Raw genomic sequence first — 18003 nt, 5'->3', positions numbered from 1 at the left:
AACAACTTAGCAGCCCCGTCTGCTTTTCCTCACGTGGAGCAGGAAAGCTCTGGAACATAAACCTTTGGATTTTCTCAGTCCCTCAGCTTCCTGCCTCGCTTTCTTTGCAATTTCCTAGGAAATGTCAGCTGAAACATGCCACTGCTGCCGCCGCCTGGTTTTTCAGGCTGACGTGTGCTGGGGGACTCGATGGTTTTGGAGAACGGCCCAGGTTTTTGCTTTCCCCGTGTAGGCGCATCCTTAAATGTCTCCGGTGTGACCGTAAACGCTTCTGGCAGAGGCGGGCTCTTCTCTGCTTGCATCGGGCAGTGAGCGTGCGGTAGGTGCCTGAAGACAGGCCTGCGCGTGCGGAGGTGTCAGCCTCCATTCCGGGCCGTCGCCAGGGTTCACGTGTATGTCTGGCGCGGGCTTCTGCGGTTCCCGGTGCCGTTAGGTCTGCGGGGGTCCGCGTGTGTCTGCGTGCATGCGCGGGTCTGGCCGAAGGAGAACAGGCTTAGCCGGTGCTTTTGTGGGTGCGGTGTTGCCCGAAGTTGGCCTGATGTCTTTTTCCTGGGTTAGGCTTGGAAAGTGTCGGCCTTTGTTTGTGCTTTATTTTTATGAATCAGCTTGTTTTACCAGTGGCTGCTGATCATGCAAAATGCAGCTCGTGAACAGGCCGTGACGCTGCTGTCCACGAGTGGGAGTGGATGCCTATTTCTGCATGCACCCGGTGCTTCCCAGGGACAAGGCTGACTTCTTAACAGTCTCCAGACTCTTCGGACACTGTGGGCGTAAGACTGAGGCCACACACAGGCTGGGAATTCCAGCCCCTCGTTTGTTCTAGCCTGTGACTTAGACTTCTGGAGTCTACGGCTTTATTTTTCTGGGTTGGGTGCTGTTTGTTTTGATGGCCAGCCACAAAATGCTCACCTGTTTCTCTTTCAGTTTGCTTTTTTTTTTTTTTTTTTTGCACATCTTCGCCCCACACAGTCCACCATTCCCTTGGGCGATGTCACCTCCTGTCTCCCAGTGTTGTAAAGGCCTTGGGTCTGTACGGCCTCCCCTCCACCTTCCGTTCCGTGCTGTCATTCCTGTATAGATTGCATCCATCAGCGGCGGACTGTCCTGTTACAAGAGCCATCCCGCAAGGTCTCACTTAGACCCATTAGGTTCTAATCACCGCCATCTAATATCACTTCTGGTACATCCTGTTCGTTTCCCATACACCTTCATTTGTACATAGATGCCTAAGTACACTTACAGGCTTTGCTCGACTCTCTTCACCCATGTGTTTCCAACATTTTCCAATTAAAAATAAATAGGGTCTTTTTTTTTTTTTTTTTTGCAAGAAGCGTAAGCTTTCTCCCTCACACGCAAGTCAGTTTCAACGCAGAAGGATGATACCAGTCTTTTTAATGGAAACTGTAATTTTTTTTTTTTATTTACACTCTTTCTATCACTCATGTGTGTTTATCTGTCCTGTCTTCTCCCCTCCAAACATGGAAGCTGGGCGGTGTTTATTTCAAGCAGAGTGTTACTGAAAGACAGATGCTTGTAGCGACTGCTTAGGCCTCACACCTGGAATGTTAAAAAGCTTTCAGGCAGATCTGTTTGGGCGAAAGATGTCCTTTTCTGTAGAGGAGCAGGACTCGGAGGGAGATGGGACCCCCTCAAAGAGGCTTCTCTTCCTCATCCCATGTGGGCATGATCCCCCAATTCTGACCATACTCCCAGACACCTTAGATGGTGCCTCCAAATCCACGAAATGCTCTGTTGTACTGAGCAAACATATGAGGCCCCTTCTTCCTCCATCAAGGCTGTCTTTCTACTAACCTTGGCTTTTCTCACCTTTGCCCGTCAGACACTCTGTTGTTAAGACTCTTGTGACTTACTCTGTCCCCTCCTCCGTGCGTTCTTGGCAGCACACTGAGTTAGAACCATTATTTTCCTCCACTACTTTGTTTTTACCAGAGGGGGAAATAAAACACCCTTTTTGGTTTCAGGGGCCTTCTATTTTGCATGCCTCTTCTTTCCAGAACATTCCAGTTTGGTGTGAGGTTAAACTGTGCAAAATACTGTTTGAAAGAAAGGAGCAAAAGAGAAAGGAACTTGTCAAAATGCATTTGTTAGATCACGTTTTAAATGAAGTACAATTGAAGGTAGTTTTTGTCCAAAGAAAGGAAAAACCCCTGCAAATCCGCTGAGCTCCCAGAGAGCGCGCCTCCTTTGTCGTCGCCCTGACATTGAAGTGTAATTTTTCATGGTTATTTGGACTGGAAAATGGGGGGGGGGGGGACGGGGAGAGATGGGTCTGCGATTATTTCCCATAAATGACAACACAATCACATCACGCTCCGCTACAAACATGCTCGGGGAATTTGCCTTTTTACATTTCATGTGTGAGAGCAAAGCGGCGGTCGGGGCTCTGTGGAAATCCGAGGGAGCTAATCCCTGCTGGATTCAGGCTCCTTCGGGGTTCCGGGACAGAGCTGGGTTTCCTGTTCGGTGTGGATTCCGACACCGTCTCAGGGTTGGGTTTGTGTCTGACACACTGGAACTCACATCTTTCGGTTATTTAAAGAGAGCGAGCGAGCGCACGCACCAACTCTTCGTGTGAACAGCCACCAGGCGAGTCAGCAGACATATTTAGTTCCTGTGCTTTGTCACTGCACATTTGCTTTCATCCTTTCTGCATTTCTGCAGGGGGCAACCCAGGTGCTTTTGCTAAGAACACAGATAAATGGAACTTGTTGCAATCCTGGCTCTAGGCGGTTCCTCCCTTTCTCTCCTCCCCTGACCCCCACCCACCCCCGTAATTTTAGCAGACTGTTGAGATGGACCAAGCGGCCTTGCCCAGGAGACGGAAGATGGCAGGGCCCGTCCCTCCCCGCACAACAAGAGCGGTTTGCAGCGGGCGCTCGGGCGCTCCGTGCTGTCCGCTCGGGAGGGCAGCCCCGGGAGCGGATGTTTTCTCCGGGAGACCTCCACAGGCCGCGGCCACTTTGAACCCGTAAGATGCTCCCTCCCGTTGATGCGCAAGGCAGAGGTGACGATAAGTAGAGAGCAAAGGGAGAGACGCCCCCCGCAGGCTTGTGTTCTTGTCGAGGCCGACCTGGCTTCACCCAGCAGGGACTGCGCACGCAGGCTGCCGTACGCCCGGCCTTCCCAGGCTCCCTCCTGCCACACGATCCCCATTTTTCTTGTTTCTATAAACAGTGGCACGATCTTCAAATATACAAAAGCATAAATGGTCTCTATTCTCCAATTATTCATTTTAATAATACCCGGAGTTGCCCTTGGCGTGTTGATTCTTGAAGCCTGGTGCCAAAAGGCAGGGTCGCTGGGGTGGGGGCCGGGAAACGAGGTCAGGGTGGAGGCAGCGAGGAGGCCGAGGTCCTTCAGCGCTGCGTTTTCCTGCAGAGCTTTTCCCGAAGGCCCCCTCCGAGGGCTGGCAGGCCTCCACCGCCTTTCAGGCTCTGTCCAGAAACTCCAGGCACTGTGGCCCCAGGTGTATTTGGTAAATGAACACCTCGTGGTCAGAAGATGTCTTGTGGTGAAATGATCCCTTAAAGGATCCGAGCGCACGAGAGCTCATCCCTGGAGGAAGGAAGTGTGTCTCCAGCCAAGCGCGTCCCTCACTTCCTCTCCTGCTCCCCGTCCCCTTTTCCCTCGGAGGACTGAAATCCACATGTAGAAACATCACCTTCGACAAGGCAGTGTTGTTTAAAACAACTGGTTAGCACCTTGGCCACATTATTTTTTGAGAAGTGACCAGGGTGGGAAAATTCCCTGCCGCGGCACCGGGCCCGACCCGCCCACCCCCTGGACAGCTTTCCCCAGCTGGTAGAGAGGGGGCCGTGGCTGGCTGGCCCAGCCTGGCATGGAGCTTAGGTTGGTGAGAAAATGGACAGGACGGAAGACCGGGGCCACCTGGAGGGGAGGCCTCCCTCTGCCTCCCCCGTGCTCTGTCCCGTAGATCCCGCGCAAGAGAGGGACTTCGGAAAGACCTGGGCTAGCAGGAGTGCAGGGGGCCGGCTTGCCTGTCGTCTCTGTCGTCCTTATGTCTGTTGGGAAAGAAATGGCGTCTTATCCTGAGAAGGTGGGAGAATATTACACTTCTGATGAATTGAATGAGTGCTGCAGGCTTGCAGCCTTGGAGCTCGTTCCTGCTTCACGCTCCTCACACACACACCCCACCCCCTCATCCTTTGCCCCTTTAAGGTTTCCTGTGTACACTGGGATAGTTGTATTTCAAAATGTTCCCCTGGCCGGCGTCAGTTTGGATTCCTGGACCGTTCGTCTTGTGATTTGGCATTTCCCTCACTTAATCTCTACCCTGTTAAGATGTAGAAAGTAGAATGGACCCGTTTTGCCTGAAGTTGAAAGTAACATTCAGGTGATTCCCCACAAGGAACTTTCAAGGGAGATTTTAAGTTTCCCATTCCGTGTGTTGGCATGAAAACATGCAGTCACCTTCACCAAGATGCTAAGTATAAGGTGTCTTAAGAGAACGCTATGCATTTGTGGTAAGCCAAACCACCTTCATCTAAGGGAAAATTTCTGGGACTGCGGTATTGTTGACCAGAAAACCTAACCGCTCGAAGCTGTGTCTCACGTAGTCTCCAGCCACATGGCCAGGGCTGGCAAGAGACACCATTGGAATAAAACCCTGGAGTAAATGTTTGAGAAAACGTGTTTGGGGATGTTGTAGAATGGATTATCACATCCTGGATCTGGAGGTTACTGTGCAGTTAGGAAGAAGGCCAGGGCACATGGAGAGTCCGCCACTGGTCAGACCCGTGGTCATCATTCAGTGAAATCAGACTTGCCAAAACGTCAGGGATGGGGAATGGCATAGTCACAAGCATCGCCACCATTTACCTCTTCCTCCCTGGCTTGGAGAGGGAAGACAAGACTCGGGTTGAAGAGCTGGGAGCAACAGGGTTATCTGGCTGTCAGCATCGTCGATCATATCCTGTTACAAGTTTCTGGTATAGCAGAATTTTAACACACTAGATCTTATTAGAAGCAAGTGGTCTAGACCTTAAGAGTCATCTTTTATATGGTGGGATTTGATTTGACCTGTATTTGCAAAAATAAAGCATGCAGATTCTGTAGAAGAGGCTCAGCCATGAGAGGTTTCCTGTGGATAACCAAAGGCCAACAGGATTGGGCACGCTGGAGTGTTCTGCCCTTGTTTTCCCGTTGTGCCAACCAACGTTTCAGAAGGACGGCAGATGGGCCACAGTGTCCTCAACAAAGTCTGTAGCCACAGAGTGCAGCACCTGCACAGGACTTACAGGAAGAAGAGGATAGGACACAGTCTTGGAGTCCCACCCACTACCTACCAAGACACCCCAGTGTAAGTGGCCGCCACCTTCCGTGGTACTCCTGATGGTCCTTACGTTGCAGCCCTTTCTCACTTGCTTCTGTGGTTGTCCTTGGTTAATTAGGTTGAAAATGGAGAACGGAAAAGCTTTAACCCTATCTTCAAAGTAGACTGGTTATTTTGTTTTCAAAGAAGAGGTCCTATATACAATTAAAACTTGTTTCTGGTAAACCTCATTCCAGGAAAGATGAGCTTTTAACAAAAGGCTTTTGACAGCTGCAGGCTATTTCATTTTTTTTAATGCCGAATGAAAAATCAATACATTTTTCTGGGTTATACATATTCAGAACAGGCCTGATATTTCCATTATAATGGAAAGTGGGTGTCTGTGCACATCTCGCCTGTCAGAGCTGCACCACCGCATTTTCCAAGCCACTGCTAAATATTTCAAACCCGATTTGATTGTGGTTCATGACAGCTAATGTTTCTCAGCTCTTGAGCCTGCCGACAGGCGAACGCACTTTATTCCCCCCCAAATATGGCTCACCCCAAAGAAAAAGGAAAGAACAATTTCGTCCTTCAGGGATCCCAGATCATTGTATTATTTAAGTAACATGATCGCCCGAGAGCCTTGGGTACAGACACCCTGATTCTTAGGAGAATTTCCAAATTTCTGTCACATCGAGGCACTCCAGGGGCTTTGTTGGGCCTGGGGGAAGGTTTGAATTGATCTCCGTCCTCCTATTAAGAGTTGGGAACGGAGGGCCTCGTCTCGGTCATTGACTGACTCCCCTTCCTTCGAGTCTGAGAGCAGTTTGTGAAGGATACCCAGTGGGCGTGGCCCTCGGCCCCAGGAACCCCAGGAACGGGGTGAGCAGGATTGTGTTTCCGGCACCCCACCCAGCACGTTTTCTTGGGTAACGCATTGGGGGGATGCGTGCGGTGGCGGTGAGCGCCGACTTGACCATGACGCCACCTCTGTTCTCGCTTCTGCCCGGGGCTCCTCTCACACACCAGTTTCCAGGCTGTTCATGAAATGGTTGCACATCACCACGGGGCTGCCGGTTGGCACGCACACCTCCTTCGGGAGCAGATGGCACCACACGTGGGGGAATCATGCAGTCACCTTCACCAACATGCTAAGTGTAAGGTATGTTCAGAAAACAGTTTGCGTTTGTGGTGAGCAAAACCACCCCGACTGAAGGGAAATTTTCTGCAGCCGCGGTATCATCACCTCAAAAACCTAAGGTACCCCAGGAACCCTTCCCTTTGAAATTCTTACACCTGAGGGCCGTGCGCTCAGCCAGGAGACAGGCGTGAGCAGGCTGGGTTTGGCCTGAGTGCTAGTAAGCGCTGTCTGGGAGAAGCAGTTGTGAAAAGGAGGCAGGGATGGAAATCGATTTTTTTTAAAGACCTGCGGCCGCTGTTTTATGTGGAGGTTGAAGGCAGAAGGGATACCAGGAAGACCTCACAGTCATTCAAGATTTGCTTCTGGTTCCCTAGACCTTTAACGTGAAAATACATTCAAATAGGATGGGTGTCCTCGTTTGAGGGCCCCCTTGGGGTGTACCCGTCAAAGTCGGCTTCTGCTGTAGAGGTTGTTGCAGCTTCTCTGGAGTCTTCTAAAAAGCAGACATTCTTACCTGGCTTGTGCTGGGCCTGCTGCCCCCTGCCAGGAACAGGCAGGACATAGGGAGCTGAGACGACCTCCTCACCCAGGCCCGGGCTTTGCCCTTGAGAAAACATGCCTGGTGTGTTCTGCTTGGTTCTGAAATAGTACTAAACTCTTGGGGAAAAGATGGTTTTGATTTGTCCATTTCAGTCTTCAAAGTGGCACAGCGACTGCTATGTGTCTTAGGGAAGGGAAACAACTTCGTCCGCTGAGGGAAAGACAGGATTTTCCAGATAAAACCGGATCATCAGTCCATCAAGTCTTCACTGGTTCCCACCATCTGTCAGGAGCTGATATTATTTAGAGGGGAGAAAAAATCGACTTCCGTAATGACCCCGGCCAGTTGCCACTGACTTCACGGGTGGAAAATGCAATCTGTGATCTGGGGGAAACTGCCCTCCCCCAGTCCTTGCTCAGTCGGCACGTGGGTGTCAAATATACATCCCTAAGGGGAACAAGGGCTAGATAACCAGCCCCAGGAGCTCAGAGTGTGTGGATGCCGTTGCTCCCCAGGTCCCCACATCGTGGTTCCTATGCAGGGGGACACCAGACCCTTCCTTGGGGGCCCGCAGCCTGGGTCTTAGTGAGTGGGGGTTTCTTTAGGCTTTGGAGGCCCATTAAACATGGGCCGCCCGCAAAGCACTGTGGGCCTGAGCCGTCCAGACAAATTCATAGTTTGTATCTCTGTTTCTTCATCATTTCTCTACCTTTATTGGTATTCAGAGCTCACAGTTTTCTGGTTACTGTCAGCCTGGGCTTTCATCCATTTTAAAGAGCTATTTTTCCTCTTGCTGTTGATGATGATGGTATAAAGACAGATGGTGTAACTGCTTATGAATGTCCTATTTTATTTCCCCAGGACCAGACAGTTCACTTGAAGACGTGTATTATTTCCACATGCTCAGGTTGGGAGGCCCAGACAGTGCTTCCGCAGCGCGCTGCCCTTCCAGGCCTCGCCATGCAGAGGGCGACACCTGTAGGTCGTAGGTGGAACTGCAGGGAAGTGCCTGCCCGGCTGATCGGGACCCGGTTTTTAGATGGGGGTGAGGACTCTGATCCCCTTGTGAAGGAAGCGGTCCAGGAGTTTCCTGATCATTCCTTCTCCCACCAAGCATATAACAGCCTTTTAGTGAGTGAGTGACAAATGATAACTTTAAGCCTGGGAACTGAAAAAGAAGAGGATTTGATATTTAAATCTTAAAAATAAAGAAGAAAAGGGGGAGGGGGGAGAGAAACACAAGTTCCTGAATTCACCTCTGTCCTCCGTCCTCTCTTTGGAACTCCTCAGCTGCCTTCACTTTTCTGCTTGTAGGGCAGGGAGGGAATGAGGGCTCCAGGAATATTCACAAAGCACTTGTGCGGTTTTCCTTGCTCGTCAAATCCACGATGTGCTTATTCTTCACACTCTGTATCTTCTGAATAAGATTCGTTTGGAAAGGCTCCGAGAACTGGGGTCAGTGCCAGAGTGACTGTGAGTTCTCAACTCTGCGCCCATGGCTGCAGCCCACGTGACGTAGAGGAGAGCAGAGCTGGCCTTGGGGTTGGCCTCCCGGTGGGTCAGTCCTTTCCCTCCTCTTCAGGGCAGCACCTCAGACACTGTTCACAGCAGGGTCTCGTCTGTTTTGTAGGTGTTAGACTCTGTCCATCTAAGGTGCCTGTGTGTGCGTGAGAGAGAGAGAGAGAGAGGTGGAGCCATTCAGCCATCTCTGCATAACCAGGTTTGATTAATACCTACACCACTACAGGGAGTTTGTGCCACAGCATGTATGGGGGCAAATGATTATATTTTAAGGGCCCTCGCTCCTTCGGGTAGGCCCCATTGAATATTGATTGACTGAATTCTGGTATCACCATTCAAAGATGAGTTTTATAATTACAGTGTTGAACATTTTTATCAAAAGTGTAAAAAATGTGCATTGAACATCCTGCCTGGACATAATGAAGACTGTGCATACATCATACCGTGTAACGCGCATGTTATTCTTGACTAACATTTGTATATAACATTTTTTCTCTACTCAGTGATGTAGGGTGTTCATATGGCGCCGTATATCAGATTGACCTCAAACCATGGTTGCCTGATTTTTCTCAGAACTGAGGATGGGTATGGGGAGACTTGCTGTTAACTTTACCGTGCAGTGAGACAAAAGGGAGATACAGAAATTAGATGTGGGGTTCCTTCCTTCCCTTTTACTTGGGGGTGAAAATAAGCATGCTCTTATTTCATCTGTGTTCCCCATGACTGCCTCATAAATCCCCTGTTGGAGGGAATGAAGAATGTTCCCCGACCCCAAGTTTAGTTTTCCAGTCTTTGGACTTCCATTGTCTTTTCGGGAAGAATTAGGAAAATCTGACTCTAAGTAGATACTTTCTTCCTCAAGTGTTTTGTAAACCCTCTGAGGTCATTTTATTCTGAACTCCTTTTACTTCTTTTGTGTGATGAAATTTAGAAGCTATTTTCTGCAGGGTTGGGGAGGGTAACACCTTGAAACATTGAAAGGTAGGGTAGCGGGTCCAGAGACCTAGGGTGACATTGGTCAGAGCCCCGAATCCAATACCTGGTCCCCGTGCATCCGGGCTGGTTCCAGCCCCAGGTGATGGATGTGCGCAGCCAGCTTCTCGTCCCAGGAAGGTGTGCTCTTCAAGGTCTGCGAATAAGGTCATCATTAACCCACCTCAGTTAGCCTGCCTTATTCATTCATTTAACCCATCCTTAATGAGTGCTTTAGATAATGATCCAGAGGGCCAGGAGAGCAGAAGAGAAATGTCTCGCCTCCTTTCCCTCAGCACCGATAGGGTAACTTAGCCTCTTCCTTTCCACTTGGGCAGGTGGAGTTTTATCGCAGGAGTAGCCTCATGTTGGAAATGACCATTCTTCTGTCTTCACCCAAAGCATTATATGTTGAGCTGGAGAGAATTTCCATGGCTAGTTTTAAACCAGTGATGGATAAAGAATGGACTGACTGCAAAAGGAAAACACATGATTCTCTTGCACATTTTTTTCCTTTTCTCTACAAATCTAGCTTCTCGCCACTGATGCCTGGCAGGCCTACAGATGTTGTTTGTACAGATGTTTGTTTTCTAGAACTCTTCACATTAATGAAATCCTATCACTGATATTCTGTGATCCTTGAAACTTTGAGTGACTGTTAAAAACCAAACAAACAGAAAACCAACAACACTTCCCGCCACGGTCTGGCACATGCATCCGCACCGCGAGACCTCTGAAGGGTCAGTGACAGGGTCTGGTCTGGTTCAAATCCAGGATGCGCTGGGGTTGGGGCTAGGCAAGAGCCGACATGTGGCTCCTTTCTTGCATTTTCAAGTGCATAAGACTTGCATGCAACTTCAGGAATTTAGATGGAGTTATTTCTTCAACAGGACTGGCTTTCCAGTATTAAAAGCTCAAATGAGGCATTCAGAATCCATCTGGAAATACCTAACATCCACAAGTCTAAAAACGAGTCAGTCTCCTACCAGTGAGTGGGGACGGGAAGGCCCCGCTGCTTACTTAGACCTCGGCGCAGCCGAAGTAGTCAGCCTTTTGGGGGCCACGGGGGAGACACGAGGGACAGTCACTGGCATCTCTGTGTTGTGCTCTGTAATTCTTTGGAGTAGGAGCCAAGAGTCCTTCATCTTCTGTCCACTTTTGATCCTTGACATTTCGTTTTTCTTCTCTTTCAGAAGAAGCCATTGAAGATGTTGAAGGGCCCAGTGACGCGGCTGCTGATTCAGAGGAGCTTGCTAAAGACCAGGAGAGTGGAGGCGAGAAGGACCAGAGCAAGTGGACAGGTAGTGTGTGTGTGTGGCCCCCGAGGTCCCGACATTTCTCCCCTGGAAGCGTGAGGCCAAGTCAGGGAGCAGATGCATCCTTCATCTCCCCAGAAAAGCTGTCGGTTCTGTACAGTGGGAGAAGGATATGGGTTTTGCTTTTTTGAGTGATCTGCTTCATTCTCCTTCTCTTAGGTTATGTTAAAGAATTTTGAAAGCGTTTCCTAAATGGCCCCCCGCCCAGCTTGTTTATTGAGCATCCAGGTGTCTGGCTCTATGCCAGGGGCTTCTGTGTTGGTGAGGTCACCTTTCTTCCGTGGCTCCTCCCTGGCGTGCATTGCCCTTGATGTGAGTCTTTCTCCTTTGAAGGTCCAGTCATCTAGGCCCCTTCCCCCCAGACCCAGTGGAAGGGTTTGCCCTGTACACCTTGACTGGGGTCACCCCTGAATCTCCAAGCCGTCAGCAGGGAAGGGGGGGGGCTTTGTTCCACACGTTGTGTCTCCTACCTTGCCTCCAGGGTGAGCGCCCACACCCTGAAGTGCACCCAAAGTGGGGCAGGCAGTGAGGCCAGGCAGAAGGACGTGTTACCGAAATCAGCAGAAGCAGAAGTCAGGGAAGGAAGTGCTATTTCTGGAAAACTTGGTGTTGTGAGAAGGGCAACAGGCATCTCTTGTGATGATAGGATCACTGTATTGGAGGAAAGAAGAGCTGAGCCGGAGAGGAAAAGTTTAGGCCTTGTGGAGGAGAGGAGCAAAGTTGTTTCTGAGAAGACTTCTCAGGACAGATAAGTCTCCCAGAAACCACCACAGTTATTAAAGGAAATGATATGACAAGCAACAGAAATTATTTTACTTGGTCAACCTAATTCTTACTGCCTTCCATTATTAATATTGTAATACTTTGTGTTTTTTCGAGAAAATATTTACCTTCTGGAGTCTGTATTGGTTGGGCCTTTGTTACTTTTCCAGGCACGACTGTTCTTAAATCATGTTCAGTGTTGGCCTTCACTGTTTACACAAGATACAGAATCTTGGCGAGAGGCCAGGAGAGAGCAATGAAAATCACTGAAGGCTGAGAAATATTGCCTCTGAAAAGAGGCTGAAGAAATTGGGGCTATTCGGTCTGTAAAAGAGAAATTCGAGAGGCAGCTTAACAGCTTCCAAATTTCAGGAGGGCTGGGGCGGAGTAGGCCCTGTTCAGTGTTTCCTGGGACACGGACACAGGGTGTCACCGCAGTTGAGTGAACCAAACTGTCCCCTTTGGGACTGTGGTGGCCAGAGACACTGAGGGATGGGGCCGAGCACCCTGGGAAGGGTTGCAAGGGCGGGCCAGGAGGTAGGGCACAGACGTCTCTCCTCAGAGGCCCTCTGCACCGGGGAGGGTCGCCAACCGAGATCCGGCTTTCTGTTGTACTGTCAGGGCGAGCTGGACACAGACTTTGCAGACAGGGGTGACCTGGGGGAGAGGATCTCACGCACACCGTCGGAAGGCCGAGTAACCTTCCAGGCCATCTGTCCTTCGTTTTCACAGTTTGTGAAACTGTGGCTTCACCTTTCTGTGCCTCCGTTTCTCGCCTGAGATGGGGATTAAAAGTAGTACCTACTTTCAGAGGATTGCCGTGAGGATTATTTGAATATGGGAATCCTAGAAAGTGCCTGGCATGTAGGAAGCTCTACCTTAGGAAGGTTTTTGTTGTTGTTGTAATAATTTGGTTAAATAAGATGAGGGAAACTAGTAGCAGTTTCTCTTCGGGTCCTTTCCTGTGAACGTGAAACTGTCTCCAGACAGCTTGTGGCTTTGAGGAATTTTGAGAAGCGGAGGAAGGACAGCACGTAAGAACTTACTGGATCGTGTCGACGGTCTGTGTGGGCGGTGCCTGCATTCTGCGCGCTAAGGACACTGAGTCAGTGACACGACGTGACTGCCATTTGCGAAATTCCTCCTGTGCCAGGCAGCCAGGAGCGCCGTAAAAATGAGCGTCTTTCATAAAGCCCCGCATTCTCATTCGTTTGTTCATTCGTTCGTTCGTTCAGGCAGCAGGCTGTACTTTATCTTCAGAAGACAGAGGAGAGAGAGAGAGACCGTGGACGAGTAACTCAGAGGTGCCCCTTAGTCGGATAGTGGTGAAGAGAGAAGGGGAAATTCTTTGCTGACTCCTGCAAATGATCCTCTTTTGACCCGAAGCATAATTTCGTCTATGTTGTCTGAGTGTGTAATGACAGGCTTTATTAAGGCACTTGAGCCGATTTGATCTTGGAATCGATACAGGTGGCAGCAGCCTCTTCGCAGCTTTCTTTGGGATCCTTACTATTTTATATTAAAAAAAAAAATCTGTGTTTGCTCCATTTATGCCCTAAATTGAGCTGTTCCTGTCTGATTAAATGTGATGGGGAGCGCTTCCTCCCAGCAAATAAATAAATAGTGATTTCACAATTTGTACCGTTGATTAGTGGCCGCTCACGGTGCGGATTAATAATATTTCAAATGAGCCTGGATAATTGGCATTTTCTCGGCTATTGATTATGTAGCTTGGGGTTTGTGCAGGAATGGATAATCTTTACTAAAAATTTTTAGTCATTTATTTTTATGTTGGAAGGGAACTCCTGGTGTCCATTTCGGTGTCCGTTGGCCACCGTCTTTGGGCTGCTTTTGTGGAGGTGTCAGGTCTTTGACTGCGGGGCAGGCAAGATGGTGCTTTGAATCCCAGCAGCATCCCAGCCCAGGGCCCGGGGCTGGGTCGCTCCCACGTGCAGGGCACTGGGCAGAGTTCCACTGATCCCAGGTTCCATGAGCTGACAGTGGAAACTGTCACTCTGGGAACGGAGCACACCCCCGGGCTTCCAGGAAGAGCCGTAGTCCTCAGAACAGCGTTGCTGTAGGTCAGTGCTGTCCCACGGAGCTTCCTGGGCTGATGAAGAGGTTCCGCCGCGTGCAGTACAGTAGCTGCCTGCCTTAGTGGCTCTTCAGCCCTTCAAGCGTGGCTCGTACCACTGAGGAATCGCATTTTCAATTGTATTTCACTGTAATGAATTGAAATGTGGCTCTTTGAATCTGGACAGCGCAGCTCTAGATACTCAGAAGGAGCAACACTACCCCTGAAAGGGTGCCTCCCGGCTACGCTAGCTTCCCAGTTACTGTGAAGGCTACCCCGAGCTCTAACTGGGTGCCAGGCACCGTTCCAGCGCCCCACCTGTCCTTCCCAGCAGGCGTGCCGGGAATGGCTCACAGGTGCACAGGTACTGATCTGTACCGCCCTTGAGTTGGCCTGGGAGGCGGGGGGCGGGGGGGTGGCCAGGGGAGGGGGCGCTGCTGAAGCCGGGGTCCTTGCGGTTTCATCCGCCTATACTCACTTGCCATTGTTTTCTACGTGTGCCGCGATATGAAAGCGAGTTGGGAAGCTCTGCTTTACCCACGTGTGGGTAAATTTCATTGGGTTCCTACCCCTCACTCTGTGAGACAGGTGCTGTAAGTGACCCGCCCCGCCCCGCCCCCCAGGCCCCCTGCCATTGTGCAGAGAAGCAAACTGAGCCTGGGACGACTGAGCTCGTGCAGGTTGCCAAAAGGCACACAGCGAGGTTCAGATTTGTTGAGCGGCCCAGCTGCTTAGGACGGAGCCCGTGCTCGTGCGGGGACAGCGTCCCACTTCTCCAGGAATGCGATTTTTCGGCAGAGTCATCCGATCTCGCTTTCACCTCCTTTCTGAGTGTGGAGAGTAGCATTCTCCCAAAGTGGTACAGCAGTGACAGGAGCATGACAGCCAGGTGGATGGTCCACCATGAGTTTACCTCATAGTAGGTCCACGTCTTGCTCAGTCTGAAAGCAGGTTGGTGAAGCGGACCACTCAGCAGATGGCCTTGGCCTCCCGAAGCCTCGGGCATCTCATCTGTAAAACATGGATGGATAACACCCGCCACCACATCCTGGGTTCCATGATGAGGGCTCTTGAGGGCTCCATGATGGCACGTGGCAGCCCTTGATAAACCCTTCAGCGATCCCACCTCTTTGGGGTGAGTGTGATGCAGTCTTGTGGGCCGACGGAGGGTGCAGGAGGGTTCTTTGAGGCTCAGTCTCTTTCCTAATGCACAGCAATTTCCACCATCCAACTTTGTGGTTTTCTCTTTTGAAACATGAAAACGATCCCTCGTTCTCTTTTAGCAGTGTGGATTTAAAAGTGTGTGTTCTAGATTGAAGAGGCCCCAGTGTCGGCAACTGAACAATAATTAATGCAGTGATTATCCAATCCACCGTTAATTGCTATAAATTAAGTGATATACAATTAATGTGATGCTTTATCACCAATAATTAGGGGAAAAAATTGAACTCTTGGCAAAGAATCATAGCAAGATGGTTATTTAAATCCTGTAGCCGCCATGGTTTCCAGCCACAGAGCACTAAACTGGGTCTAGTTAAGCTAATTTGAGACAAGATGACCAGGGGGTGTCGGTGCTTGAAAACACAACGATGGGCCTATAGCCCAACTGAAAATACCAACATGATAATGCTTCCGAAATCCCTAATTGATGTCTGTGTCTGTATTTTTGGAAAATTTCGAGTTAGGATTGTAGTTTGAGTGTTGTTTTTCTAGGGGAATGGCCTGAAGGGATTTTATTTTATTAATTTTTTTTCCTTAAATCCATGATGCTCACGTAACACAGGGCAGTTAGTGCAGTGGAGTGTCCCTGATTTGAATCTATGGAAGATTGCTGTTAAAAGGCGGTATTAATGGGCCGGCAAGGTCTGGGCGACTGCGAGGGGAAAAGTGTGTTTATGGAATATGGTGCTGGCAGGCATGATTTCAATCGGGTTTGACATGTTTAACATAAATGTATAGTGTACGGCTCTTGCTGCATATGAATAATTCCTACAGACCCACAGCCTCTCTAATTACTGAGGTTGAAAAAAAGCAGGTCAGGCACATCCTGGTGGAAATCTATTACCAGCCGTCCCCCTTGTCTCCCTGTTGTTTACAGCTTTGTATAAATAGGGATGCCATTGTATGGGGAACTTAGTGCCTGAAGTGTGATCTGTGACAGAGAATGGAAGGGGGCTGAAAAAATACCCCACCCCCTTTTTTTCCCAACAAATTGAGTCCATTAAGACAAAAGACTGTACACGGAGAGGGAGCATTCTGGGTCTGGAGAAGCACTGGCCTGCTTAGGAGTCCGAAGCCCCCGGCTCGAGGCCTCGTTCTGCCGCCGAGACGAGCTCCACAACCTCAGGTCTCCGGTCCTCAGTTTCAAAATCTGTAGAATGGCAGGTTTGGACTAAACAGTTCTGGAATTCCTTAAAAAATAGAATTTGGGGAGGAATAGCTGTACGGGAGCATCTTGGGGAATAATAATTTCTAAAGTTGGAATGCTGGTAACTTGCCAGGATTCCCCTAGTCTCCCACCAGATGAGATGGCATGGGTCAGGAGCCTGCATCGAGAGTTCAGAGAGGCCCCTTCGGCTTTTTTTCCATGAGGGTCGGACAGTCCCAGGCCGCCTTTCTTGGCGGGCTATCAGAGCGCCACATGCTCTCTCACCTGGTCCTGTGTTGTCAGAGCTCCGTGTGATGAGGACATCAGGGGAGGAGCCCCCAGAGATTGGTGTGGGCGCCTTTGAGTGGATCCCCAACCCAGCTCTGTTTTTGGCTAGAAACCAGGCTGTTCAGCGCCACCACCATACCTCTCCAGAAATCATTTCAGCCTGAGTCTCTGTCCTTCTGGCATTTGGTTCCATTTTTCTGCCTACCCAAAAGTAAATTTGTCTTTGCAGTAGGGTGTGTGTGAGGGAATGCTGGGAGCCTGGCTCACATGGCTCCTTTGTGGTTCGCATTCCTGCCAACGGAAACCATTTTTGGTTTTACGTTTCACACACGGATGGGAATTGTGCAGCTCTGTGGGCTTTTCCAGAGTCCTCCGTTCCCCTCCCCCACCTCCACTCCCCACCCTCCTTTTTTTCCAGGTCTCTTTCAGTATAACTTGGCTGCTCAAAGTGACTGCAGGCAGAATTCTGCCTCACAATTGGAAACAAACCATTCGAACTATTTTTATGTTGGGAAGCAAAAATAGATATAGGGTGTGGTGTATATCTGGACTCGCCTGAATTCCAGTAATTCAGAGGTCTTGGCTTTGAGAATTTATATTGTAAATTGTAAGAGAGAGAAAGGGACCACATCAATGGAGCAAATATTTTTACATGCAGTAACAAAATGAGCGGAGATAATCTAAGGCAGATATGGCATACGCAAAAAAGTAAGGAACTCACTTTCTAGAAGGGACACCATATGTAATCACATAACTGGTACAGTGTGATGAGAATTGTCATCAAGGTGTAGATAAAGGGCAGTGGAAATGTAGATTAAGGAGAAAATCATTTTTCATCACTCTAGAAAATACCTTACAGATTTGCATATTACTCATGCAAAGGGGCCATGTCAATCTTGCTTTGTTTCAGTTTGAGCTTTTGTGTTGATGGGGGAAGCACCTCTGTTATTAGAATCATGATCATGATTAAAAACAACAACAACAACAAAAACACCATAGTGCCTTCTTCAGGGGATAGCTGAGCATTTTCATTAGGCTCTCACATTCTTCCTGGCCCAACACTCTCTCTCTGTTTTGCAGACTAGAGAAGTACGACACATAGATGGTGAACACCTGGGTGCCAGATTTGTACTCAAACCCCAATTGGCCTTGTGGATCCTGGATATATTCCCCACATCATAAAGCTAAAGAATACATAACATGGTAGCTTTCTCTTATCATGTGAAGATTGGAGGAGGAGACTTGAAAATCCCGTTTCTCTAGTTGTCAGACAGGATTGTGAGCTTTTTATGATATGAACTTTGTGTCATTCACTCGTTTTTGTTTGTTTGCTTAATAAGACTTTCCCTTTTGGGCGCCTGAGTGGCTCAGTTGGTTAAGCGACTGCCTTCGGCTCAGGTCATGATCCTGGAGTCCCGGGATCGAGTCCCGCCTCGGGCTCCCTGCTCGGCAGGGAGTCTGCTTCTCCCTCTGACCCTCCTCCCTCTCATGCTCTCTGTCTCTCATTCTCTCTGTCTCAAATAAATAAATAAAATCTTTAAAAATAAAAAAAATACTTTCCCTTTTTAGAGCAGTTTTGAGTTTACAATAGAACTGACAGGGAGGTACAGAGATTTCCCATATACCCTCTGCCCCTACACATACATACATAGCTTGCCCCCATAATCAACATCACTCACCAGAATGGCACCTTTTTTTTTTTTAACAAGTGATGAACCGTTGAC

The 18003-nt window shown here is 49.3% G+C and overlaps 1 protein-coding gene across 6 annotated transcripts in view; it reads left to right on the top strand.

Annotated features, from left to right (window-relative positions):
• The window catches only part of ZFHX3 (zinc finger homeobox 3), a 1392145-nt gene that overhangs the window by 1334008 nt on the left and 40134 nt on the right, over positions 1 to 18003 (top strand). For all 6 annotated transcript variants that reach the window (XM_064580652.1, XM_054511269.2, XM_064580653.1 and 3 more), the window contains one exon: positions 10665 to 10772. In XM_064580652.1, the coding sequence (XP_064436722.1) occupies positions 10665 to 10772 (108 nt within the window). The remainder of the gene's footprint in view (positions 1 to 10664; positions 10773 to 18003) is intronic.

This window comes from Mirounga angustirostris, unplaced genomic scaffold (assembly GCF_029215605.1).
Source record: "Mirounga angustirostris isolate CCGP_5_RB_7025 unplaced genomic scaffold, mMirAng1.0.hap1 SCAF_16, whole genome shotgun sequence".
NCBI lineage: Eukaryota > Metazoa > Chordata > Mammalia > Carnivora > Phocidae > Mirounga > Mirounga angustirostris.
The sequence above is the reverse complement of the archived record's forward strand: the minus strand, read 5'-3'. Positions and strand labels throughout refer to the sequence as shown.